The 27935-nt window shown below is 44.4% G+C and overlaps 1 protein-coding gene across 5 annotated transcripts in view; it reads left to right on the top strand.

Annotated features, from left to right (window-relative positions):
* Positions 1-27184, top strand: part of bahcc1a (BAH domain and coiled-coil containing 1a) — a 66793-nt gene extending 39609 nt beyond the window's left edge. Inside the window, exons 4-29 of one of the 5 annotated variants that reach the window (XM_089019550.1) lie at positions 5622-5747; positions 5941-8247; positions 8633-8747; positions 8834-9033; positions 9106-9264; positions 9507-9763; positions 10241-10586; positions 12074-13009; positions 14686-14855; positions 14960-15096; positions 15183-15293; positions 17963-18074; positions 18314-18527; positions 18622-18798; positions 20470-20643; positions 20750-21021; positions 21518-21586; positions 21670-21814; positions 21901-22015; positions 22153-22228; positions 22834-22942; positions 23022-23138; positions 23224-23370; positions 23543-24783; positions 24855-25091; positions 25221-27184. In XM_089019550.1, the coding sequence (XP_088875676.1) occupies positions 5622-5747; positions 5941-8247; positions 8633-8747; positions 8834-9033; positions 9106-9264; positions 9507-9763; positions 10241-10586; positions 12074-13009; positions 14686-14855; positions 14960-15096; positions 15183-15293; positions 17963-18074; positions 18314-18527; positions 18622-18798; positions 20470-20643; positions 20750-21021; positions 21518-21586; positions 21670-21814; positions 21901-22015; positions 22153-22228; positions 22834-22942; positions 23022-23138; positions 23224-23370; positions 23543-24783; positions 24855-25091; positions 25221-25430 (8279 nt within the window). In that variant the 3' untranslated portion in view covers positions 25431-27184. The remainder of the gene's footprint in view (positions 1-5621; positions 5748-5940; positions 8248-8632; positions 8748-8833; positions 9034-9105; positions 9265-9506; positions 9764-10240; positions 10587-12073; positions 13010-14685; positions 14856-14959; positions 15097-15182; positions 15294-17962; positions 18075-18313; positions 18528-18621; positions 18799-20469; positions 20644-20749; positions 21022-21517; positions 21587-21669; positions 21815-21900; positions 22016-22152; positions 22229-22833; positions 22943-23021; positions 23139-23223; positions 23371-23542; positions 24784-24854; positions 25092-25220) is intronic. The other 4 variants (XM_089019553.1, XM_089019552.1, XM_089019551.1 and 1 more) reach the window with 4 other exon arrangements.
* Positions 27185-27935: the final 751 nt, after the last annotated feature.

Raw genomic sequence — 27935 nt, forward strand, 5'->3', positions numbered from 1 at the left:
TATTTGATTCATCCGGAAAAGTAGACCAATATTAATAAGAGTGATGATGATGATGAGGATGATAATGATGATAATGTCAAGAGTAATAAAAGTAATGGAGGTGAGTACGGGCAGGATTATGACTCGGTAGGCAATGGAAGCCATTATCTGTATTGCGGTTTAATAGCATATAACGCACTAAGTGTATGATTGAATCCAGATTGTTCATCAGCCGCATTCAGCTGTTCTCCCCTTCAAGATAATTGCATATTGTCTTTTGTGCGTGTTTTGCATAAAAAGCAAGTCATCAAAAACCAACAGAACAATTACCCCAAAGACGGCCATCCTCTGTGTGGGTAACGGCAGAACCCCCTGCCCTTGAGTCCCTGACGTGGGCGTAACTTGAAAATACATGTATAATCGCACTCGCTCAAATTAGGAGTCAAGAAACATCTCCGGTCTGCAAACATTTAATCAAAACAAAAAACGGAGATGTATAGATTTCATTCGGTGCAGATGTGCATGAGAAAAGCCTTTTGAACCACTTCTGATTTTCGAGTGGATTTATTGACTGCTTATTAAAAACAGTCACGTCATAACGGCGTTAGGGTGCCACCCCTGCTGAGCCACAGAGAAATAAAAGCGATACAATCTGGAATATTGCTGAGTTGTAATGATGGAATGCGCCCAGGATGCATAAAAGATGACAAAATTTACAAACACGTCAGCACATGGCTTGCTTCGGCCAGGAAGAGAAATTGCCAGACATCGAGTCTCTATTGAATTTAAAGCAATGTATGATTCAAGATGGAACCCATGCCACAAACGTCATGTTTTTTTTTCTTCGTCGCCGTTTCTCAAACGTTACGAGGCGCCGATCCTAAATTCAGGGATGCATCTGGGTTGCGCCTTGCGCCATTGACACATTTTGACAGCCAGCCACTGGCGCTACTTTGGAATTCCACTGTGCCAGCACTGGCGCAAGTCAATTGAAATTAGCGCATATTGCTACGTGATCTGCGCCACATATGACGCACTTCTGTCAAAATAGCCAAAGAACAAATTTAGTGAAACAGAAATTGAAACTTGTTCGTTTTCCTTCAAAGATTTTAACTTTTGTCGTGATCCGCCGGAAACTGCCAAAAGAGATAATCTAATATTTATTTACCCATGGTGCATTGCAGTATTTACATCGAATGACATCGACATATGTGGTTGCAATATGGAGCGATAGAACAGGAGTAAAACTACAAAAGACATTTAAAAACAAGCAGCAAACTAAAATATTTTCATTTTTTAAGAAACAACGGAGGGTAGTGACATTTAGTTTCAGAAAACTGCTGTTAATTATTCAAATTTAGTGGCTAATTGAAGTGATTTCAGAACTGTTGCAGCATGTTGGAAATCTTAAAAGCTAAGAAATTTATGAAAGGGCAACCGACACCATTTTTTTGTTTCCTAACTGACATCAGAAAAACGTGCAGGCTGATATTTTTAGTCCAATGAAAAACACAAATAAAAATGACTTAAAGTGTCCGAAAACTACTTCAAAATGACCTCAGAAAGTTTCACTTTCAGAAGGTCCCGCCTCCTTGTTCGTGACATCACGCCAAGATGTCTTACCTTGCTCGAGAATTAAAACAATGGCTTCAGATTCGGAGGAGATGCTTTCTTGTTACTCATCCAGTTATGAATATCATTCAAATAGTTGTGAAGAGGAAAGCATAAATGTTTGCAATCGATTAAAGAAGTCCTGCCGTCTCATTTTGAGGCGTGTGGACTGCAATGTAGCGTCCCAGAAAATGCACAAGATGGCGCCTAAGCTCTGTTGGAAATGGGGCGATTTGTCTGCTGGGAATTTGTGTCAGCTAGTATCAAATAGTAGTCTTGGTGCAACACACAACGATTCACCATCACCTTATTTATGTCTTTTCCTTCTAATTTCGCCATCAACACGGATCAACACGAAGTTTTCAGACCAAACAAAGTACCCAAAATGCATTGTGCGTCACTTTCTTGGTCAGTGGCGTTCCTTCAGTGACGTCACGTACGGACTCGTCACCAACTCAAAAACAAGACTTCCTGAATATTCAGCGCAAGTCTTAAAACGTAAAATATAGCTATATGCCATAGAATCTTTGTAAAATATGCTCAGTAGAAGTCATTTGAAGTTCGGAGGCGTCGGTTGTCCTTTAAGGTAGACACTAGTAAGAAATAATGTGCTGTTATCGGTCTTTTGTTTATATATTAGAAAAATAGATTGTAGTCAAATAATGTTTTTTTTTTAATTTGCAATTTAGAAATATGACTGCATTTTGGTATATTTTAATCAGTTTTGTATACTTTGGCAATGTAGTTAAATGGGGCTCATCCATTTTAAAATTTGGCCCCCTTTTCAGACCCCGTTTTTAATTTCCCCGATGCATCCCTGTAAATTGGCTTGCGGCAATCCGCAGCCGATAAAATGCGCATAAATAAAGAAATGACTCAACAGTTAGAGATACTCTGTACCGTGGAGTCACCTCGTCTTGGTTTTAACGATTAAAAAAATGACAAAGTGAAAGCAAAGCTTTAGTTCATGGTCGACAAAGATACAATTTCATGTCTATCTCCTGACACGCACTCAGGCATCCATTTTCTATGGCGCTTCTCCTCATCAGGGTCGCGTATGAGCTGCAATTTATCCCAGCTGACATTGGGGGAAAGGGGGTAGGGGGCAGACGGGGTACTCCCCGGACTGTTCGTCAGCCAATCACAGACACTAATATTTAGGACTCACTGTATTAATCAAATAAAGCCACAACGATGACAAATATGGCAACAATTATGTCACAGTGAGCAAAAATAAATCATTTCGATTTACTGCATGAATTAGTTTCACATTCAGTCCATTCGAATCTGATAGTCCTTTTGTTTGCCACCAGTTTCTTTTTTCCCTCCCTCCAGTATGGAAAACGCCGAAAGGGCTGATGTCATGATTTATTTACCACGTTTTCCACGACAATCCAAGCGCGGAAGCCCGTTTTGCTTTTGTTTTTGTTCTTTTGCTCTTTAAGGTCCAAATGTAAAAAGGTGCATCGTAGAAACGAGTGTGGCACAGAAGGTGCTTTTCAAAGATTCCGTTTGACAATCGATTCAAAGGCGAAATTCGGGGTTCCTCGCAGGGCTTCAGGCCAGCTGGACAGGATCCAAAGCACCTCCTGGTTTTTGCCAACAATAATCCAAGCGCCATGCTCTTGGCAGATATGCGCTCCGTTGCCTCCACACACCTGTCTAATCCATTTTGGATTACTTTCGCCTTTCTCAGCCTATCTTCAGTTGTCCATCTTTCCCGTCTGTGATGCAGTAGCTTGCTTTTCTCCTTTTGTGGGATTAAATGTCAGCCTTCCCCAGCCGCCTCTCTAATTCCCTCCACTCTCGCAAGCTGGTTTGCATCCCTTCCTTTCAATTAGTCAGACCTGGAGAGATGCGCCCGCCGTGCTGCCCCATCCCCACCAAGCATTTTTCATCTTCTCTCCTCCCTTTTTCTGCATCTTGACGGTTCTGTCACGTTTTCTCAATTAGCCGATCTGACGGGTGCTCCGGCATGCTCCTCCTTGCCCCGCTCGCCGCACGCCCTCTCTCCCAATTGTTGCGGCGACGTCTTGAGGCACGTTGTTAGCGGCGCAAGAAAATCAAAACAATTTCTACAAGTAGTAGAAAGGCTTAATTCAAAGGCCCCGAATGGACCAAAATCTCAGTAAAACATGCATCACACAAAGTGATCTTCACAATTACTTTAGAGAATGCTTCTTTGTCCTGGTCGTTCAGTTACTCTCAAGCCACCAAGCCGTGAGAAATACCTTTGGAACATTTTGGAGATCCCCTCCCTTGGGCTCTATTAGTTCCGCCTCCTGCTCTGCCCGCTGAAAACGAGGGCACGCTTAGTGAAATCCCCCTCTGTGGCTCCTGACTTGTTTATTGTGAAGGGAGTGAAAGAAAGCAAAGCTGCTGTGCAGTCAGCAGACAGCGCTAACACCCTTCTTGCAGTCGCCTGCAGCAAGAGCAGCAGCAGCAGAAGCATCTTCCCTTGTCCTGGTCAGATTAATGGCTGAATGAGCGACGCCATGCCCGGCAGACCCTCCCCTCTACCCACAACGCTGAAATTGAGCAGGCTGGCATTATCGGGCACAGACAGACCACACTGTGAAAAGGGATTACGCCATCAATCGTCACACTCACTCTCTCCCCTCAAAAAAAACCCTCTCCCATCTTGGATAAAGACTCACCAAACAGCTCGTTCTGTATTTCTCTTTTCCACAAAATTATTCCCCCCTGCTTCCACCGTAGCTGAACTAGCATAAATTGATATGCTTATTAGTCATGACAACGAAGATGGAAGACCAATGGGGAATGGGTGGGGGCAGGAGAAAGAGTAACAAAGAGGTGAAAGAAAGTGAGGCTACAGTGTGTAATTATCACCTTCGTGGCCTCTCTGGAAAGCATCCCCTCCTGTATTATTGGAGGCTGTTTAGCCTCTGCACAATTCATTAATTAGGATGGGAGGGTACAGGAGTTGCTTAGAGATGAGGTCACCTAGCCCACAACATCACTTCTCCTCTTTTAAACCTACCACGAGCACCTTCCACAATTGTTCCAAGAGCTAAAAGTGAGACATCTAACACTGCAGAAGGTGTGGGTTGAAGGGGGAGAGAGGGGGTGTTGAAGAAAGCATGCCGCTGCGCACACACAAAGCCGAGTGAACTGCATCTGCGCTTTCCAGGATCAGGCCGCACACTTGCCAACACAAATACATCTGTCTTTCATTTAGCTTGTAACAACCATGTTTCCCCTCCCCGTTAGTCTTCCTCACACCACCGCTACTCCCATTATACTTGTACCTGTGTGTTGCGTTTTAAGCTGAGGATGGTGCGATAGCTTAAAACTGTGATGACTTTAACTGTCCCTGTGTTCACCTTTCTTTTACCCACAAAGTCATAAGGAATACAAGAACAGATTTTTAGCATCGCTGAAGATTTTCAGTCCTAAATTCTTGGTATTTCATAAACCGTTATCCCTAGATAAGTAGGACTTCTCCTTGATTTCTGGAGATCAGGTTGGTTACGAGAGACTTGGTCTCAAGTGTCTGGTGAATGGTTGTTTTTAATCCGCCACTACTGGTCCAGTGGAAATTCCAAATTGAAGAACCCTTGTGGATAAAAAAAGGGGACAGTCTTAAAGTGCAGTTGCCTTTGGTTCAACTTTAGTGGTTCCAAGTCCCTCAAGGGCACTGGAATCCAAGGATTACATTGATATTATACAAGATTCAAAAGATGATCTAGGTCATGATAGCGGCAAAGAGAATGTGAAATCCTTTCAATCAGATGGAGAAAGGTGTCACAGATATTCTTGGGAGAATGAAAGACAAATAGCCATATGTTGAAGAAATATCACCATCCTCAAGCCTGAGCTTTTTGTGTATTGTCTGAAATCTAAATTCAAACGGGAAAAGCAAACAAGAGCCACTATTTATTTGCGTATGAACACCACCAGCTGCATGGGACCTCGAGGATTATGTAGAGTTTGTGCGGATAACTGCATTATGGTGCTCAGTGCCCTGTCTTATCTGGTATCTATACTCCTTTCCGTGCTATCTATTTCAGCCGCTGCAGGGTATCCTCGATTCTCAGGGAGTCTGGCACACACTTTTCTTCCTATGAGCCACTTGGATCACCATGCCAACGGCGGGGTTCTCTATGGTCAACACCGTTTCTATGACACTCAAAAAGGTGAGGCACAAATTATTAGAATTTAATTATGCAGACGTAATAAGTAAACAGAATCTACACTACAGTACTTTGTATTGCATCTGACCTGTGATAAAGGAATGGCCAGGGACCTGATCAGTGATACAAATCATGTAATTCTCTGAAATCTCTCTTCTTATTTGATTTGTCTTTGCCTTCTTGCTCTCGATCACAGAGAACTTCTACATTCGAGGTCTACCGTCACAGCCCCCTCTCATCTCAACTAATCACGGTCTGCCATCGATGTCCAGGGCAGGATCTGGCCTTTCCCAGGGGCCTTGCAGCAGAGAAAGAGATCCAGGTGGTGGGGCGAGTCACCTTAAGAGTCTAAAAGAGGGAACTATGGAGAGGGGAGTGGGAACTGTCAAAGACAAGGAGAGATCAAGTAGCAAACAAGAGGCAAAGGAAAGACAGCAACACCAACAACAACAGCAGCAGCAGCCACAGCAACACAGCCACCAGTCTGCCCTGCCCGCACATCACCATCACCACCATTCCCACACCCATCAGCAGCACCCACACTATCCCCAACACCCGCTGCCTCTGGAGGAGGTCAACAGCCGGGCCATGGAGAGGCATAAGGCGTCACTCCCAATGGAATACAGCAAGGACCCACAAATTATGGGCAAGCCGTTGAGCGCTTGCTTGCACAATGCCAAGATGCAAAATGGAGAGACTGGAAATGTAGTTGGACCAAAGACATCCATTTCCAGCTGTGGAGGGGAGGGCACACCCCTGGGAACTATCGGAGGTGGAGGGAATAGTCATGGCAGACATATGAGCTCTAATGGAAATAGCCGCTGCACCAAAGAAGGGATAAGTGGGGAAATGAGGATTAGTGAACAACCATCAGACTGCCTAGAACGGGGTCAGGCACCACTCCACCACTCTTTGTCCTACCCTGTACCACCTCCCTTACAATTGGGTTCGACTGGAGGGGTGCATCCACATACTCACCCACATACACATGCACACCCTGGAGGCTTCCATTGCCTTCAGCTTCACCCAAGTCACCCACACCATCCACATCCTTCCCACCATGCGCACCACCACCCTGAATTTTTCTGTCCACCACCTCCTGCCACACTAGGTAACCCTGTCTCACATGACAGGGGGCAAGTAAATGCAGGACGGGAACCTAAAGTCACAGGGTCTACCTTTGTGCCATCTGTGGCAGGTGCAGGGGAGAAACATGGTGGGACATTCCAACTTGGTAACACCGATTGCCAGATTGTAGGCAATGGAGGTGGAAATACCAAGGACAAAAACATGGACAAAAATGCAGGTGGTGGTCACCACAGTAGTTGGCATAGAAAGCAACAGCAACAACAACAGCAGCAACAACAGCAACAGCACACATACAGAAAAGCAGAAAAAGCTCCAGACTGGATGCAGTCTCACCATCACCATCTCCAAGCCACTCAACTCCCTCCACCTCTACAACAACAACAACAACAGCAACAACCTACACAAACCCAGAAGCAACAACAGGTTGGACGTTCACGCAGTGTTGAGTGCGTAAACGGTGCTGTTGACATGGACATGTTCCGTTCCTCATTGCCCCAGGGGCCCAAGACTGGACACCCTGTCCCACATTCTGTCAACACTTCACCTTACAGAGACTGTTCCCATCCAGGACCACCACCAAATTCTTCTCCACTTGGAAACAAAAATATGAGTCAGCACAGTGCTTCTGGTGGCAGCTGCTCCTTACAGAGAGATGGCCAAAAAGTAGCCAGGATTCGCCACCAGCAGCATGGACGACCTGGCCCAGATGCTCCAACTTCGGGTGACATCAACCATGGGATGGTTCAGGAGATGAAACGAAAAATTGACATGTCGGCTTATGGTTATGGCGCCAACAGTGGGCAGCAGCACCACCAGCATCCCACTGTGCCACAATGGTCCATGAGACCGACTCACCACATGCCACACAATGAGGAGGAACAGAGAAAGTCCTACATGGAGTTAGGAAACAGTACTATGCAACATTCACAGCAACAGCAGCAGAGAATGAATCAGCCTCCTCAGCCAACCTCTGCACCTACAGTCAGTCAGCAACAGCAACAGCCGCAGCAACAGCCACAGCAACAAGCCGAGCCTCAAGGCTCAACTCGGGGAGAGAGCAGTGCCATGAAAAGCTTACTTAAGTATAGCAACCAGCAACAACCACAGCTCCTCTCTCAGAAAACTCCTTTTGGCGGGCTGGGAAGCCTGAAATCAGGGCCTGCTGGGGGAAGCTGCGCCCTTCAGATTAACAAACAGACTCTACCGTCAAGGAAGGGCTCAGTCAATGACAACGACCGTCCGGATTACAATGGACGACATCGGGATATTGGGGAAGCTGGCCATGGCGAAGGCGAGGTGCGGCAACCTCCGGTTGGAATTGCAGTGGCTGTGGCAAGACAAAGGGCACCTTCGTGTCGTTCAGCAGATGGTCATTCCAGCAGCAGACATGGCAGGTTGCACCCCACCGTGAAAGGTACGGTCAAACGTCAAAAAGACAAATAGCTCATTTAGAATGTTACAAAATCCAGAATAAAAACATTTGAAGCTCCAACTGTTCATATTGACGTAATTGACATAAAAGGCTTATACAAAGAAAGCCAAATGCAAGACAAGCAAGTATAATATCTGGGAAAATATTACATTTACTTCATATCAGAATTGCAGTCCAACAATAGCACCATGCTGGGCACAACTCCCCCTACTGCTTTGTGGCTTTAATAGTCTTTGAGTTGAAGTAAAAGCGTGCCAATTCTCTGGTGGGTTAAGTTTGTTTTTTGAGTCACCAGGGAATTTGTGCTTTCCTTGACACACAAGGCTGAACAGAGGTAGTTAATTCTAAGGTAATGTTTGTCCCACAGGACCAGCTCACACCATGTATCCCTCAAATCCAACTACTGAAGAAGAGAGGAAAATGATGAGTGGGGAACAGATAGGTCTAACATGTTTGGACAGAGATCGGGATATATATATAAGGTAAACCACAGTTACTTGACAGAATGTGTAGTGTCCTATGATCGGCGATCCCCTATGTTTGATTTTTTTCCAATACCCCAATACAGAGATAATAAGGAAAGGGTGGAGTTTTCCAGGATTCATCCGTCCAACAGCTGTCACGGGGACCTCACTTCTCATCTTATGGTCCCGGGTGGGACTTCCCTCCAGTCAGGCCAATTAGCAGACCCTGCTGCACATTCTGCTCATCACCATTGGATGCCAAGAACTGGAAGCCCATCCCTTTGGATGACAGGACACTCTTATGGTAAAATCCCAGCTATTTTTGGGGAACCGGGTATTGATTTGATACAGAATGACCATCTTCTATTTCAATCAGGTATAGGTCATACAGCGCTGCACCAGAATCTTCCCCCTGGTTTCTCCACAACCATGCCAGGCCCTCTCCAAACGGTCCTGCCTCTTCCTCAGGATCCATCTGCCCAGTTGGTGGTCCTACCCACGGATGCCCCTTCCCATCCTGCACCCCACCACCTTGGTATGTCCAAAAGAGGCCCACCAAGCTCATAGAAAAATAGCCCTCTTCTTTTATCTCTTGCTGAGTCTGCAACATACCACACGCACTTGCATTTTGACCATTATACCATCTTGAAACAGTCAGCTTATGTGACATACAGTACTGTTTTCCTTTCTGGGGCTGAGTACAGCGTGAATATGGTTTGCGTGGTTGGCAGGAGACTGATTGTGGCTTTTGTCTGGGCATTCCCCTGCTCTCATTAGATGTGATGGAGCAGCCAGGGCTTTGGCCCCAAGTGTATGGCGCCCGGGGCCCAGCGTCCCACATGCAGCATCCCACCGTGTACTCTAGATCCCAGTTTCTACGGCAACAGGAGCTGTACGCTCTCCAGCAGCATCAACAGCTCCAGCATCAGCACCAAAGCCACCAGTCGCCGCATCCACCACAACCGCAACAGCAGCAACAGCACAAAGGTGTTCACGGCATGGATATGCAACATGAAGCCCCCCACAATGCACAGGTGACTGAAAATCAATTTGTTGATTTGGTATAATTTAATGTAACCCACTGAAAGCCAGACATTTTTACTATATGTACAGCACTTTGTATGCAGCTATGATTGTTTTTAAAGTACAGGTAGCATCCGACTTGCAACCGAGTTCCCTTCCGACCAAACGGTCGCAAGTCGAAATGGTCGTCAGTCGAAATCCATTCAAAATGTTGAATAGACACTCGGAGGCTAAATGACATGCAAACCCCCGTCTGGTGCCATAACACGGTCGATTGCTGTGCCAGAGTGAGATGCTGGTTGGCCAGAATTGTCCTACGCGTTGCCGGCCTGCTAGCGCGTCGCGGTGCCAGGCGTATAATTATTTTTTTTTCTTAATGGGGTCTCGAGGTCATGGTCGTAAGTACGGGTGGTCGTAAGTCGGATGTTACCTGTATTCTATGAAGTTGAATTTGAGTCCTTTATAATTCCTTGTCTTAACCCCCCTAGATGCAGAAAAGGGCAGATGAATCCGCTGTTGACCTGGAAGAACTCCTCCCAAAACCAAGGACATCAAAACCATCGAAGCCCTACTCTTACAATCCCGCTCAAAAGAACACCTCACCCCCTGGAGCCTGCACTGCTCACTTGTCCCCATGTTGCCAGTCCCCTTCAATGCGCCCACACGCCAAAAGCACTCCCTCCACACCATGCCCTGTTCCTAGCCCTGCTGTTACAACTCCTCAATCGCCGACCATTAGTCCTGCCCCGTCGCAGATGCCCAAGGGGGCTGACCCCCAAGATAAGCAAGGGGAGGGCCAGCCCCCGCAAGATTATCCAGAGTCTTTGGAGCCGGGTAAGCATAAGCACAATTATGACAATGGAACTGTTTTGAAGTGTCTGAAGGAGTTACAACTTAATTCATTAGTGCCTGCGGTATTTGAGGCAATACACGCATCATCTTATACAAGTTTGAATACAATCACTTTTAAGTACAGTGATACCTCGGTTTACGAACCCCTTGGCTTACGAACTTTTTGGTTTACGAACGTTAAATTATTTTTCGGGATACACACGGAGCTGCCACAATGAGTGATGTGTCGTTCGCGAACGAGCCCGTTCTCCTAACAAGAAAATGGCAGCCGACTGTTTGTGTCCTCTCTTCCCCGCCCCCAGTCTTCGGTTAAAGCCACATGATTGGTCAAGAACGCAGCAGTGAGGGAGTGGGGGGGGGGGGGGGTACAGAAAGAGAGAGAGTGAAGCCGTTCTCGAAAAAGTAAATGGCTGCCGACTTTTTTTTGTCCTCTATTCCCCACCCCCAGTCTTTGGTTAAAGCCACGTGATTGGTCAAGAACACAGCAGTGAAGGGAGGTGGTTTAAACATTAAAGAGACAGGCAGACGACAGTGAGAGAGTTTGAACTTTGATAAAAGCAAAGGCAGAGTGTAGACTGCAAGAGTAAAATATCCCATCAATCAGGCCCCACAAACAACCCACACAAGCCATCTGTACACTTGATGCAAAAAGCTATCAACCCAGCTAAACCGAACACAATTGATGAGGAACTAGATAAAATTATCACAGAGAAAGCACCTACAAGGGATCATTCCTCAAGATGGTGAAAGAAGAAGGTTACATTCCTCATCAAGTGTTTAATTCTGAGGAAACCGGCCATTCCGTTCCATCAAGCCATCAAAGACCATCACATAGGTAAATAAAACAACTTTATTATACAGTAGTTTATTTCTTTAATTATAATACCATAGAACATTTATTATACATAAAATAAGGTATGTTTTGTGTAGTTTTAAGGCTTAGAAAATAAGAAAGTAGAAAATTATGTTTTATGGGGACCTGGGAATGGATTATTCTCATTTTAATCATTTCCTATGGGAAGTTATTTTTTGGGATACACACTTTTCGCCTTACCCACTCTGTCTGGGAACCAATTAAGTTCGTAAGCCAAGGTATCACTGTAGTTGTGAGGCTTTGTTTTTCAACACAAAACAGCTGTGTTAAATATCATATATTCAGACCGCTATTATTTTCTGTTTACCGGTTGTCAAAGTGTGCTTCAGTCGAGTGCAAACCTCTGTGAAGGCCAAGCAATTGCAATTTGGATCACCACTATATTGTACACCTCCAGAATGCCAACAAGTATCCCCTTTTACAATTTTAACAAAAGTAGGCATGACTTCCTGAATGTATTCAGATCCAGACTGAAATGTAAAAGGCTTTTGTGGAATATTTAGTTTTGGCATCACTGTGTAAACTGACAAGATAATGAGATTGTAACCTTCCTGTGGAAATAACTGAAGTAATTGAAATCTCTTTCTCCCACAAGACTTGCCTCCTGGATACACATACTCCGCTGTTACGATCGGCTACAGAAACGGGCCTTCTCCACAGGATATTCAACTTGCAGAACCAGCCGAACTGGAAGCTATCCAATCGCAGCCCTGTGACCATGCCCCCCAGCCTCTCTCAAGCCTTGGAGAAGGGATGGACTGCCAAGAGGTGATTAGGCCTCCCCCAGAGCCACTGGCACCAACGGAAGTAGAGCAGGGTGATGAGGGGAGCATCAACAAAAGAGTCCTGGACCAAAGCGAGGAGGTAGAGGCAGCAGCGATTACAGTAGCTAACTATGCATTAATGGAGGATGAATTGGAGATGCAGGGGGCCGCCGAGAAAGAGGTACTTGTGTGCCCCCCTAGTGACAGCCCAGTGTGCGATGCTGCTTCCTGTCCATTGCCTCTGTGCATGGATGAAGCTGAAAGGTCAGAGACTGTCATCACCTTGGAGGATGATGATGATGATGAGCCCCTGGGTGAGGAAAACCAGGTGGACCATGAGATGTCAGAAGAGCAAAAGCCAGTTCTGGGGACCATCAAGGACCTTAACCCTCCACCTCCGGTAGCACTTGAGGAGCAATGCACATCCACTGAACTAAACGACAGCGAGCAGCAGCAGGGGAACAAGATGGCCGCTGACATGGCCTCGACGGAAACGCCATGTCTTTCCCCTGTTGCGGCGTCCGACCACAGTCCAAGCCAGACAACTGCTGCTGAATCCCCAAAACCTTTTGTGCCCTGCTACTGGAGCCTTGAGCTGCTCATTGCTGCAGCTTTCTGCACAGATGTACCCCCGTTTCCCTTGCTCCCTTTTAGCATTCCATCAGCCATCCCATCTCAGACCAACCCATGCCAGGGAATGGAGCTACTCAGTGAGGTGGCAGACCTGGAGCTACAACAGAAACGACACAGCAGTGGGGAAAGTCAAGGTAAGGAAAGCATTTTTCTTGTAACCATTAACACACTCCTACCAACCAGTAGACTCCTCTTTTCCCAACAAGACCACCTCCCATTTCCCCCTAAAGGGGAAGCCTCAGTAGCTCAGTGCTCCCTTCGAGGTTCGTCTCTCTTCTCCATCTCTAGAGCCTGCGGTGAAATCTCCCTTGGGAGGTCCTCTCCATGCCTGCTTGCTGTTCCTTTCTTTGGTGCGCTAAAAGGCAGTATTATCTCCTAAAAGGCTGCTCTTACGATACAAAAGCCTCTGGAGGGAGGGAGAAGAAACTAATAGGACAGTGTTAAACATTGTAAGACAGGGTGCGCACTTCTTTCTTTCCCACATATTTTTTTCTTGAGGAAATATATAATTTGAGTTACAACTGCACTTGCATGTTTTCATTCACAAAGCAGCGACATAACTAATTTCCATTTACAGTGATAACTTAATTGGTTCCCAGACAGTGTTTAAGGTGAAAAGTGTATATCCCAAACATTAATTTCCCATAGGAAACCATTAAAATGAGAATAATCCGTTCCCAGGTCCCCATAAAACATAATTTTCAACTAAATAAGCCTTAAAAGTACACAAAAGATACCTTATTTTATGTATAATAAATGTGCTATGGTATTGTAATTAAAGAAATAAACTGTACTGTATAATAAAGTCGTTTTATCTACCTTTGTGATGGTCGTTGATGGCTTGATGGAATGGAGTCGCCAGTTTCATCAGCAACACTTGATGAGGAACGTTGCCTTCTTCTTCCACCATCTTGAGGAATGATTCGTTGTAAGCTTTGGCAGCTTTATCGTCAGAACTGGCTGCCTCACCATGACGAATGACACTATGAATCCCTGTACGACGCTTAAAGTTCTCGAACCATCCGTGGCTAGCCTTGAAATCATCAATGGTTGATGAACTTCGAGGTTGCCTCTTGACGATATCCGAGTGAAGTTGCCGTGCTTTCTCTGTGATAATTTTACCTAATTCCAATGATTGTTCCACCACTTTGACAACACAACCCAAATGTGTAATCACAAAAGCAGTCAATGTTTTCAGGACCCTGGAGCATTGCCTCACTAATTTGATCTCATTGTTTGAAAATGCCTTTTAAAAGCTTCCTTGTTTTCTCGTAATGCATTTAACAGCTCCCAAAAGGGGTTTTTATAAACATTAAAAAAAACGATAAAAAAGGGTTGATCCACTGATTTTGGAGTCAGTGATGCGCTTTTGAAGAGAGTGACATTGACAACAACAGCAAAAACAAATTGACAGTCTTTAATATTTCATACAAGACAAAAGAGAAGCAGCTCACACTTTCTCGCCTTTCTTAAAGCTCAGTCTAGATAACCAGCCGCATATCCTGTGAATAATTTTCTCCTGCCCGATAGCCATGATGACAAATATTTTATGTCATTTCATATCACATCACATCGCCTGGATCTGTCGTCTCATTGCGAGATGTTTATTGCTCTGTAAAAGCGCAGAGCTGCGGCAATAATCTGCCTTTGCTGGGTGTGATGTAAAATCCAAAGGTTGGAGGCACCGGATTCTACGTAATATCCAGATAAATACCAGTTGTTCTGATGTTGTAATTTTGCAGGATCTATAAATGGTTTCTGGGGTTTCTGTCTCACTGCGGAGCATCAACCGTATCGTTTTCTTCCCTAGCTGAGGAGTTGCTGATGTTTGACCTCCACAGCCTGGCTACTCTGGCAACAGCCCGATCGCTGGAGATCAGTTCACAAGCGGACAACACAACATGTTCAGGCCGACAATTCCCAGCCCGCAGGACCTTCAACTTGCGGAGGAAATGCACCTGGACACCACGCAATGAACCAGTAATAATGTTTTTTTTTTAACTTGGTCCCCGAAAGGTCATATTTGAAGTTTCATTAGAAAGAAATAGAGATGAACGTTATAAGAGACAATGGCCTCTTTCCAGGTGTGCCAAGCTAAAGGCAGTATGGAAACGATGGACGGTCCTGAACTTGAGATGCGTGTCAAGTTGGCCGAGCTTCAACGCCACTACAAAGAGAAGCAAAGGGAGCTGGCCAAACTACAGAGGAAACACGATCACCAGTGAGTCTGATCCGGCTTTCTGAGCATTGATCGACATTTGTTTTTAAAAACAGACAACATCATTCTTTCAATGTACACTCAAACAGAAAAGAGGAAACGCCACGTAGCCCAGCACGAAGAGGACCGGGACGACCCAGGAAGAAGAAACCCATTCTTGCGCCAAGCTCAGGGTCATGTGAGGGCCACAGAAAAGTCAAGTATGTACATGTCTGACCATCTCTCTGACTCCTGAAAGGGCCTACCTTTCACTGGATAAGGGAGAAGTCAAAACAAACCATTCAACTTAGTTCGGAAGGGTGGTGTAAATTATTTAATTCATTCACTGCCATTCACAAATGTATTCAGGAATTGAAAATATGACGTAGAGTGCCATTCCCAAATTTGTTTGGGTTTTGTTTATTCATGCTTGGGTGCCGATAAAGCTCTGACCATGGCCTCTGGCAATGTTTTTTTCTTTTCCACAAGGGGAAAGCATTTCCTTTTTTTCCATGTTAACGCTTTGTTCCAGCTTCAGCTGTTGTTAAAGCGCTATATAAACCAATGTGTATGTATTGCATAGTATTTTGGTCAGCCACCCTCATTTCCAGCTCATATAACTCCAGACCCATATAATTTAGGAATTAACTCTTTTTTTCTGATTAAAGAGGAGAGTCTAAGGTTTACAACGGTGTACTGAATATTTATGTAGTCCTAAAACTCAATATTCTGTGGGTCCTGGAATTCAAGTGACAATGAGAAACAAACCCTGTCACTAAAGTGCCCCTTTTTTGCACATCTGACAGTGAATGAGTTAATAGCATACCTGTGACAGCTAGTGCTTACGGCTATTTGCAGAATATTTGTTAGGACATACCTGCAGATTATACTCATTAGGTTTCGACCTGCGTGGCTTGAGTGGAGTGTTTGTAATGCTTGGTTGGGTCCGGCGTAAGGTAGGGGTGAAAGGGCTGATAGGCAGCCGATGTAATTAGAGTACAATGATTCTATGGTATTCTTGAACTGCTCGGGGAATGCGGCACCTCACTGTCATACAGGCCCAAAGGGTCAACGTGGGTCCCGGAGGATATCATGACCGTCATGTCGTGTTGTTTATCAGCTCTCAAATATTAATAGGCAAAGGGCTGGGCGATTTCAGTTCAATTTTAACATAGTTCAAATTAAAAAATATTCAATATGAGAAAAGGGTCTTTAATTCGATTCAAAGTATAATTTTATTTTTGGTAGTGGGAGACCGAAGTAGCGTAGTTCCCGTTACGGCAAAAGAATTTGGGAATAAAAAACTACTGTCAGGATTCAGTTACTTGATTCCGGCTTCTTTTTGTGGTTTCCGAGGCAACAGCAACGCCCGAAACTGCCCTTCTGCAATGTCACCTCCACTTTTCTTTCAAACGTGTGCCTCCTGCCCCCTCGCCAGGCCAGCGCTGACACAAGAGGAAGGGGAACGCTGATTCTGGGTGACAGTGACGCCAAAGCGAAAGGGTAACAGGGCCAAGGCCCTGCAGCAGGGTGCAGTAGAGGGAGGGTGGCCACCACTGAACATGCCATGGGGTTGTCGGGTGTTTTGCAGGCTGTAGCACAGGGGTAGTTACTCACTGTTGTGTACTTGGATGAATCCTAGCTTGGATGTTTGGGTATCGTAACCGAGGGCAATGGGGCCATCAAGTACACGGATTGAGGCTGACACTTGATCTGATGTCCTTCGTGAGAATTGTTCTAATCTAAAGCTTTTCAGATCAGCTGATCAATTTGTCACACCAGGAAAAGTCAAGATTTCAGTCATTTGCATGCAGCGTCCGAGAGGACAGTAATTTCATCTGAATTTTGGCCAGGCAGCCAGCATCTCACTCTCGCACAGCAATCGAATGGCACCAGAGGGGGCGGGGGGAGTTTGCATGTCATTTAGCCTCCGAGTCTCTATTCAACATTTTGAATGGATTTCGACTTAGGACCATTTGGAACAGAACACGGTCGTGAGTCGGACGTTACCTGTATCTTGATATACTTATGGACATGTAGCCATTTTAAAACATTTGCTATTAATGCTTCCATCTGGTCACTAAAAATGAAGGATGTGAGTCATTCTCAACCTCAAATATCCACTAAAACATAACACAAATGTTTACTGAATGCGTGTGTGCCGTTATATATACAGTTATGGCCTACGCGGTGGATTGTGTGATATTTTCATATTTAGCATTGAGTCCAACACAATCCACATTTTTCAGCGGTCCTGTGGTCCATTGGTATCCAGTTCAGGGTGTAGCCTGCCTTTAGAGTTCAGCCCACCGTCTAAGCGGTGCAGAAATAAGATGGATGGATTTCAGCAAAGATTTTAGTGGCTACTGAATCGTAGAGTGCATATAAATTAGATATACTTTTACAATATATAGTTTTTTTAATTCCCTTTTCACATCCAGGCTTTTTCCCCTACCGTGTAAATGTTAAGGATGTCACAGGCTGTGAACACAATAGGAGCGGAGGTTAATTTATTGTTTGCGCACAGCCAGGAACTTATCATTGTGGTCCATGGACAAATTTAGGGGAGGGCCAGTCAAGGGCATTTAACAAAATCGTCAATGCTCGTTGATGCGCTGCAGACGCTCTCTTGTACCAAATCTCCCCATCAAATAACTTTAGCTTGCTTGTCATATATCCACCTTTTCAAACAATACTGCTCAGATGTGGGGCTATGCTACTTTCACGGAACTCCATGCTTCGTACAGAGAGAGAAGTGTTATTAAATTCCACAGGGCGGTGACTTAATTGTTTTTCCGCACGATGTCCCTCTTCCCATCTATTTATTTATTTTTTCAAACAACTGGCATCCTTCTAAAATGAAATCATCCTCCCTGGTTTTGACTGACAGGCTGGTGGCAGGACATTCACTGATGCCTGAGGAATTAGGAGGGGGAGGAGACAGCCAGAGAAGAAAGAAAAAGCCATCCAGTCGAATCTTTGAACAACTTGGCAGTGCACAGGTCAGGCCATTGTCCACATCCTTTTGCATCTCAAAATTAAAGGGGGCACTCTATCTAATTTGTATTTAATATTTACATATTACTTTGTTGATCTCTGTTTCTAATTAAAGGCAAAACCTCAGGACTTTATGTTAATGCAATTTACACCTGGGCACTTAATATCCCTTTTCACCTTTTATACAGTCTCTGATGTTTTTGCTGTAGCTTTACTAATGTCTCACTATCCTCTTCTGCCCTAGCAGATGAAAGCCCAAGGTGGCAAAAAAAGTGGTCCTCAAAGTGTACTGGGCTCTAAGATGGTCATCGACATGGCGCAGCTCAAACAGAAGAGCCAGGGTAAAAAGATCCTCTCAGGGATGCGCTACAGGGACAAGGAGGTTTCAGCGTGCCACTCAAAGCATGGACACAGAAGCCAGGGCAACAGACAAGAGTCTGGGGGACACAGCGACACAGGTACGTGGCTTGCGATTATTTCATTCTTTCATTCACAGGTAATTCTAAGATGAAGGGGAACCTAGATCTTAGAAGGGTTATCCAACTGTCTCAGCAGCAAGTGTGGACAGTGGTCCCCAGGAGATCTGGCCCAGGGAGGTACACCGGGCATCGAAGAAAGAGACACGCGATCCCACTCATCACAGGAAGACCGCAGCGAGAGTTCACCATGGGCAGAGACGGGAGTCATTGGGTGAAAGTTCAAATCCTGAGAGTGACTCCTCAGAACTAGGTACAATGAGACAATGGTGCCGTCATTCAAAACTATACAGTGATACCTCATCTTATGAACGCTTTAGCTAACAAAGGTTTCACCTTACGAACGTTAAATTCGCGAGAATATAATCTTGGCATACAAAGTATTTTTTGGGACGCACGGAGCGCCACAATGAGTGTGTCGTTCGCGAACGAGCCGGTTCTTGGAGCTTCTAACAAGGACCTGGAAATGGCAGTCCTCTATTTGTCCTCGATTCCCCGCCCCCAGTCTTTGGTTAAAGCCGCATGTGATTTGTCAAGATCTGTGGTAGAGGAGGGAGGGGACACACGCAGCAGTGAGTGCGGGGAGGGGTTATAGAAACAGAAACACACTCACAAACACACAAAAGGGAGATGACGAAAGTGAAAAAAAAAAAGAGACATGGTGAAAAAATGGATAGAAAACAGTAAAATTTGGACTCGTTTCAACTTTATTGATAGTTCAAAGGCAGAGTGTAGACTGCAAGGTTAAAATATCCCATCAATCAGGCTACACAAATAGCCCGCACAAGCCATCTGTGCAATTTGAAGAGCACATACAAGCAAGGGAACCAGCTATTAATGAAGTTTGTAGTGTGTCTGCCTGCATCTGTTGCTGTTGCAATATCACAACTTCTAAGATGTACAACCCAGAGCTCCTTGAGACATTTTATGCAAAAAGCTATCCATCCCATCAACGACTATCACAAAGGTAAATAAAACTACTTTATTTTACTGTACTGTTTATTTATTGAATTATAATACCATAGCACATTTATTATACATAAAATAAGGTATATTTTGTGTAGTTTTAAGGCTTAGAAAATTACAAAGTAGAAAATGATGTTTTATGGGGACCTGGGAATGGATTATTCCCATTTTAATGGTTTCCTTTGGGAAATTAATGTTTGGAATACACAATTTTCGCTTTACACACACTTTCTGGGAACCAATTAAGTTCGTAAGCAAAGGTATCACTGCACTTGCTTTTGAGATTTGCTTGGAGATGCACCACACACACACACACACACACACACACATACATTTTTTTAGCATGAAATGTGAACCGTTAAAACAAATACAGCTAAAATCTACCCCTTGATCAGAAGTGACAGGCAACTAACAGCCACCAATTTAAGGCCAGGGGCGGTGGTTGAACTCCAAAGTACCACTGTAAACCCAAAGACCGAGAGGAATGCTAATGCATTGTATACGCTTGGGAGAAATGCGGTGCCATGACTCTCGTGAGCCTCGAAATCTGTAAATCACTCTGAAGGCAACCAGATGTGGGTGAAAAGGTGAGGAACACCTTGTGTAGAAGACAAGGCGCGCACGGACATTTTGACACCTGAGTGATCCTGCCTTGTCGGCGGATCTGTGTTACGTGCGCAGCTGAGGACACTTGCCTGTGAGAGGCTTTGACAGGCCTGGAGACTGGGAGAATGGCTGACTCAAGGGGGAGGGGGGCTATGTGACAAACATGCACACACAAAGTCACACCCACTCACCATCAAGGCAAAACACATAATACATCATTTCAATGAATAGTTCAACATTTAGTCGAATGCTAATGAAGTGTTTCTGAGAGAAAAAAATGGTGGGTCCTTCCAGATTACTAGACTTTTCTAACCCAAGAATTCACACTCTGTATTCTTGTTTCCCATATCAGGAGAGGATGAGGAAGACGTCATTCATGACAGCGATGAAGGTCAAGACTTACGAGCCCCACCACCCAGAGATGTGACTTCTAGCTCCTCTGTGGCAGGTCCGACTCCTTCGTCCATTGTAAAACTCGAAGCCAATCAGAAAGCCAGGAATAAAAAACAGAGACAGGAGCTTTATGGTAAGGCTGACGGCGGATTTATAAGAAATCTTGACGAGAAGCATCTGTTTTGTGTTTCGGGTCATGGCTTGTTAACAGTGTCTGTTTCTGTAATTGAACTGCACAGGCTCTCACAGTCTCTCTGGTACAGAAGGGGAGGTCAAAGTACGAAAGAAGAACCCCAGTAGACAGAGCCCGGCCAGTGCGGTCAAAATTCGGCAGGAGGACCACAAAACCAGACTGTGTACACCGAGGTCCAAGGACCCACGGTGGGGAAGCCACAACAAAAGGGGCAACCATTTCCGACGTAGCATGGGGCTGCCTACCTTTCCAACAACGAGCGAGAGGTTAAAGAGGGCCACACGCAAGAGTACCGTGTTGAGAGGAACAATTAACAAGGTTAGTGCAAACTAATTATTGGCAAGTGCACATGATAATGATAATGCAGATTCATTAAATATCCACGCATATCATAAACCATAAAGATGCCCTTGAAAAAAATGCAAGCCAAACCAAAACACAGTGTTTGCTGAACAAATGTATCGGAAGACCGCATTGATGATAAATATTAATGATGGTGAGCCCAGATGGTGTCTGGAATTCATGCTAATCTAGATAGCAGTGAGGTTAAGTTTTCGGAGTTGGTCGACAGCATCGCCAATAATTTCTCTTGTATTTAGGAAGGACGTATTTTCAGAATCTTTGTCTCATTGCCTGAACATCATTGTATTGTAAAAAGAATAACAATGATTATACCAGAAGAATTCATTGGAATTGAAAACTGTTTCATATTTAAACAAAACAAAAAAACAACCTGCTTACACTTCATTGACGAAGAAATATATTGAGAATTTGCACCACTCAATTTTTTGCCCTCATCATGTCCCATTACCAGAGAAATAGCTCGCCGTCGGTGTCAAAGAGTGAGGACAGCAGCAGGGGTAGAAGAGTCAAACAGCAACAGGTACCAATGACGGATGGATTTGAACCGCCAGTATTTTTAAAACGTTCAATGAATTGAGACGTCTTTCACTCAATGATCCACAGGAAAAGGGTCGCGCAGTTAGCCGGCTGCTGGAAAGCTTTGCGGCTGATGAGGGATTTCAGATGGATGGTAGCAGCTTTTCAGAAGAGGAGGAGGAAGAGGAGGTGGAGGAGGACAACAGTGATTCATGCAGCAAAAACCCCGAGGGTAAACTAAATTACATGGCGTGTCTCACAACTGCTTTTTCATGGATGCTCAAATATTTATTGGGATGATTGTGTTTTCACTGGCAGTTCCCAATTGCATCTTGGCCAAAGAACTCTTAACGGACGGACTGAAGATACTGGTCTCAAAGGAAGACGAGCTTCTTTATGCGGCCAGGATCCACACCATGGATTTCCCGGATATGTAAGGAATTACACCAGCAGTGTTTTTGGGGGTCATTTTGAGTTGACCATTGAGTTATAAAGGCTGAACATATCAAGAAAGGCAGCAATGGCAAGTCCATGGGTTAAAAATAGCCCATGCATGTCGTTTCATACCAGATTCAGCGTTACGATTGATGGAGAAAGGGGAAACCGTGCAAAGATCTATTCATTGGAGCAACTGCTGCGGGAAGCTGTGAGTTACACAACATTCATTGCTTCACCCTCGCTTGTAAATAATTGTGCCGCTTGGTTTATTTGCTTTATATCTACGCCGGATGAATATAGAGAGATGTGAGGAACAATCCATAGATTGAGACATTCTTCTCATCACAGTGGCTCAGATAACTACAAGATCTTTGGTTGGATCTTAAGAGAGATCATCAACAATTTTCACAGAGCTCCTTCTCGCACATACGCTCACACCCACATCCACGCTTCATCTTTCAAAAGGGTCTCTCGTCATGGCAACAGTAAATGAAAGCAACCTGAAAGAACCCCCAGTGAGAGGCGGATGTTGGGCTGCCTGCATTGTTGGAAGGAGGATCTGGCAACCAGCAATCACAAGCGCTCTATTCAGGCCTGCTTTGGTATTACTCGGCAAGTCAGGGTTTACTACATCCAGGCTTCCTTTCCTTTCAGCGCTGACTGGCACATTGGCAAGGCACGCAGAAAGCAGTGCTAAGAATTGCAGCACGATGGATGCGCACGAACTTGTTTGCGGTTCCCTGAAACGCGTGTGTTTGATGTTCCACACTGATTGTTATATAAACCCTAATCGCATTTTGGTCTGGATGTCAGGTTCTCGATGTACGCCCAGAGTCAGAAGCCATGCTAAATGATGGAACCAGGGTGTGCGCTTATTGGAGTGAACGCTCACGCTGCTTGTACCCAGGTTATGTTCGCAGAGGTGAGACATCAACCTCCATTTGTATCCAGTGGATCTCAATTCTTCACTATCTACTACTGAATTTCATGTTTGTCTCTAGAAGGGATTTCAACCGAAGAGGCAAAGCCAGGAGTAATGGTCGAGTTTGATGATGGAGACCGAGGGAAAATATCTGTCCCAAACATCCGTCTTCTACCACCGGGATATCAAATACATTGTGGGTGTTTCCTTACTATTCTCCTGAACATGTTGTTTATCTGTAAATATATGCTAAAATTGAAATTAAATATACCATTTCTAAGGTGAGGAAACACCTCCTGCTCCATATGTACCCAGTGGAAGCCAGGCCAAGAAAAGTCCCAGTTTGAATTATGCATCCAGTGAGATACTCAACACTGTTAGTTCGGCCAAAAGCAACCCCCCGCTAACCCTTCAAAAAAGAAGACCGGGTAGGATTTCATATTGTTTTGTTTCCATCCTGTTTCTAAAATATCATATTAGTCCAAATATTCAATAAATGTAGATAATGACATACAATTTAATGTCAGATACATACTGTACAAACCGGTCAGTGCACACATTACATGGTAATACTTCTATATTTTTATCTTTCAAACCTAGGGAGACCAAAGGGATCTGGAAAAAAGCAAAAGCAACAACAGCTGACTGAAAATGCCAATAAAAATACATCTCTTTTTGTGGAATGGCCTTCATTGACCGGCAGCAGGAAGAGGACATCCCACAATCTATTTCAGCTTAATGGGACACAGAGAAAAGCCTTGAGATTGAGGGAGGATGATTCATTTGCCTCGACTCAGATCCAACCGCTTGCCTCCACCCAATCCAAAGGGCTTTTCAGCAGTAGCTCCTTTGAAGTGGACTCCTTTAGTAGCATAGCAAATGGCTACTCCTCCTTCTGTACCAAGCCTGCGGGATCACGTACAGATTTATCTGTCGGTCCGAAAAGTGGAGTTTATGGGCAGAAATGTAGACAAGACGAGTTGGTACCGTCTAAGGGAAAGAGGTCTGAACAAGAGTTTCTTGTCAAGTTAGATCATGAAGGAGTAACTTCACCAAAAACCAAGAACAGCAAGGCTCTGTTGCTGCAAGGTGGCTCTTCGGGTCTGAGTGCAATGCCTAAGACGGAGGGTTACTCACATCCAGTTCTTCTAGTTAAAGACAACAAAAAGGGTGACAACTCTCGGGTGGAACTTCTCTTGAAAGGAACAACACCCCAAAGAAAGCCTTCCCCTCCATCGCATCTCGGTGAATATGGAGACATTGGCTTCAGTTCGCACAGAGAGTGTCATAGCTCTTACTCTGATATGGATGATGAAGAGGAAGAAGAGCAGGAGCGGAAAAGGGCTGCACTTGCGTTAGGTTCACGAGGTCTAAGGACAACCGGGCATTTCCTCTCTCATCTCTCAGTTTCATCGTCTTCTTCTGGTTCATCCAGCTCTTCTTCATCAGGCTCGATATCTAGCTCCAGCCTGTGTTCCTCGGATAATGACTCTTCCTACAGCTCAGAGGATGAGGAAAGCTCGACACTAATGCTACAGAACTGCTTGTCTCCTCACCGGGGACTCTTGCCACCCAGTGAACCATCCACTTCTTCACGGCAACATTCATTCGTGGCTAAAGCCTTGGCTGTTTCCAATCCCAAAGGATCGCCTGATGAACATGTCTCCAACAGTAAATCTCTTAAAAGGAAAGACTGCAACGGTTCTGTTACTAAGTCATCGAGAGAATTTTTAAAGAAACCAAAAATGCTACCAGATGATATGTCATGTATACCAAGGCCGAAGATGTCCGCATTCCTTGTGGGCCGCCAGATGTGGAGGTGGTCTGGCAACCCTACACAGGTGAGAAGATGATCATTTCCAGTACATAGTCATTGCAAAGGAACATTGCTGAAATACCTGCATTTCCACAGAGACGAGGCCTAAAAGGTAAGGCCAAGAAGCTTTTCTACAAAGCCATCGTGAGAGGAAAAGAAGCAGTGAAAGTGGGAGACTGCGCCGTGTTCCTTTCAGCAGGACGTCCTAACCTACCATACATTGGTAAAATCGAGAACTTCTGGGAGTCTTGGACATCAAGCATGGTGGTCAAGGTTAAGTGGTTCTACCACCCTGAAGAGACCAAGCAAGGAAAGCGGCAGCGAGACGGCTCGGTAAGCAGACGTTTTCAGCATTATGAACCTTCAAATAAGGTATTTTCCCTGAATGTCTTGGTTTTCCCATTGTGGGACGATTAAAAGCTTTCTGATTCTGATTTATGTAACCGATCTTTCCCCATCCAGCATGCGCTCTACCAGTCATGTCATGAGGACGAAAACGACGTCCAGACAATCTCTCATAAGTGCCAAGTAGTGAGTCAGGAGAAATATGAGAGTCTGACACGCAATCAGAAGGCGAACAGTACCTCGCCAGACCTGTATTACCTGGCTGGGACATATGACCCCACCACAGGGCAGCTGGTCACTGCTGAAGGGGTTTCGATCTTGTGCTGAACTTCTGTGAGGAAACTACTGAAGAATTCCTCAGCTGAAAATATCAAAGTCCGGCACTTTACACAGAAGACGCCCCCAGGTTGTAAAGTGACGTGTTGCTTGGTTTACAGCTGTCTGAGACTACACACTGGAGACCATTGATGTCTGAACCTTTGTAGAAGAGGAGGAGACTTCGAAAACCTGGACCATTTGAGTGGAACGGCTGAACTCTGGGTCTTCTTGTGCATAACAGCCCTTAATAACTGATATTCCATTGGTCTAACGGTTCCATACTCTGAGCTTCTCTCATGAGTCACCAAAACAGAGCTGGGCCAAGTTCCACAAAGCTCATACTGGTCTCGAGGGACCAATTAGAAGAAGAAGTGAAAGAGAGACATGGGACTTTCCCACAAGCCACGTCATTCCAGGGAAATTAAAAAATGTGTGAACGTTGATGTCTGTAAATATTTCGAAACTGATCCAAACCAAGCCATACACTTCAGTACCTCTCACCTGTCTTCATTGTTCAGGTGTACAGATTGTACAGATGGAATATTGTATTGTTGCCCATTGTCAATATGTACATAAAAACTATTTTATACAGGATTATATTGTATATATAAGATTATCTTTCCATGTTTGCAATTGATTTATTTTTCTATATGTATAGATTGTTGTTGTTTTTTTCTCCTCCTTTCTTTCCTTTTGCTTTGAGAACTCATGATTGAAGATTTTATCGTTGCACTGCGTATGCCCTGCTGAGACCGAAACAGACAGAGCACAAAGAATGAAGGATATGGTGTACAACAGGGAAAGACTCGCTCTCGGAGAGATTTGCAGTCGCCCTGTTTAAAAAAGGGTCATGTGGCTTTTTTTTTGTAAATGTTCTTAATTTTTAATAACCTATCATAGTTTTTTATTTATGTTATCCTAAACTGGTTTTTAAGGCAGATCCCAGTGGACTGCAATCACACTTAATAATTTAAGATATGAATGACATTTGTGTCATCATTAATCATGTCAACGCAAATGAATTTCAAACAAGACTGGGTCTTATAACAATGTAATTTAATGTGCTACATTATAAAAAAAAACATACCAAAGTGGCTTTAGTATCTTTATTTGAATTTATTATGTGTAAAGCACCTGTATTGAATTTGCATCAGGAATCATTAATATCCTCTACAATACTCCTCCACTGTGTGTATTGGCTCTGCATCGTGACAATGGCTTCTTGCACATGAACCCACGGTTTTATCTCACGAAACATACAAATAACAACAAAAGAAAAACATCGCAAAGCCAAATGGGGAGCATGAGCATGAACGTCCAAGGTACTGACAAAATATGAGACTGAGGATTCAATTATGTTATTTCCGTTTGAATATCATGTCTATTTTGTACAGTACATGCACATACTCGATACTAACTGTGAAGGACAATCAGATTCACAAAGCAATGGACTAAGTTCATTCAATCTGGAAATGACGTTTATTTAATTTTCTGCCAAGTACCTTTGGTCGACACTAGTCTTGTTTTATATGCAATCCTGACTCTTGTATTCACCAAGGTTGATTTTTGTTCTCCAACATTATTTATTTTCATGTCAACGTTGCTGTTTGTTGAATACAAAGAGCGCTTTATGAGAATGTGACACTTTTTTTTCCAAGTCGGTGTGATGTCGCATTTTGCATTTCTTAAATAAAAGTGGTCTTCTAGAGGCCAAACAGTGAAATGAAAATAAAAACACTGGATTTTTCTTGTCCACAAACATCTGTGAATGGCCTCTATTATTTTGCCTGTGCTCTCGTCAACTCATCTTAGCCACCATGCGTACCACCACCGAACGATTTGAGGTTGCTCGGATTCACTTGGAGAACACTTTATCAGACACAAATACCTTCGCCTGCCAACTTTTATTTGTCGCGCTAAGTCTTTCTGTGTAAGTGTCTGGGGCTGAGCTAAGTTTTCCCAAGCGGTGGGGTTCCACGGTAAATAGACAGATCTGTCACGGCATCGGATAGAGCCTTCTGGCTTTCACTGCCAAGCTCTGTAAATATGATGCCTACTGATTCAGAGATAGAGTAGATATGCATTCTCGCGATTCAGGCAAGAGTGCACACATGCATAGATTAAAAAAGAATTCAAGGTTATGGCAAAAAGGCCCTTTTTATGCACCTTTAAAGACACGATCGCGAATGTATATGCTTTGATACTGCGGTGCACTGATGCGTCATGTGATACTATGAGTATGACAGTTCGATGGCTGAAAAGTGTCTATTTGAACATTTGGTTAAACTGAAATTTGGACAAGCTTTAAGAGTTTCCACATCCACATTTGCATACATCCCCGTCAGCCTTGTCAACGCTTATCTCTGTTCACACAGTGAATGAACTGCTAACAGGGCCCGAAGGAGAACCAATATGGGTCAATGGCATTCTCCTCGGGTGTTTAGAGCAACACCACCAAATGTCCTCACCAGAGGTTAATGGGTACATCAGTCATTTCCAACGACAGCCCAGTGA

Source organism: Hippocampus bargibanti, linkage group LG17 (genome assembly GCF_051943395.1).
Source record: "Hippocampus bargibanti isolate YZ-2025 linkage group LG17, ASM5194339v1, whole genome shotgun sequence".
NCBI lineage: Eukaryota > Metazoa > Chordata > Actinopteri > Syngnathiformes > Syngnathidae > Hippocampus > Hippocampus bargibanti.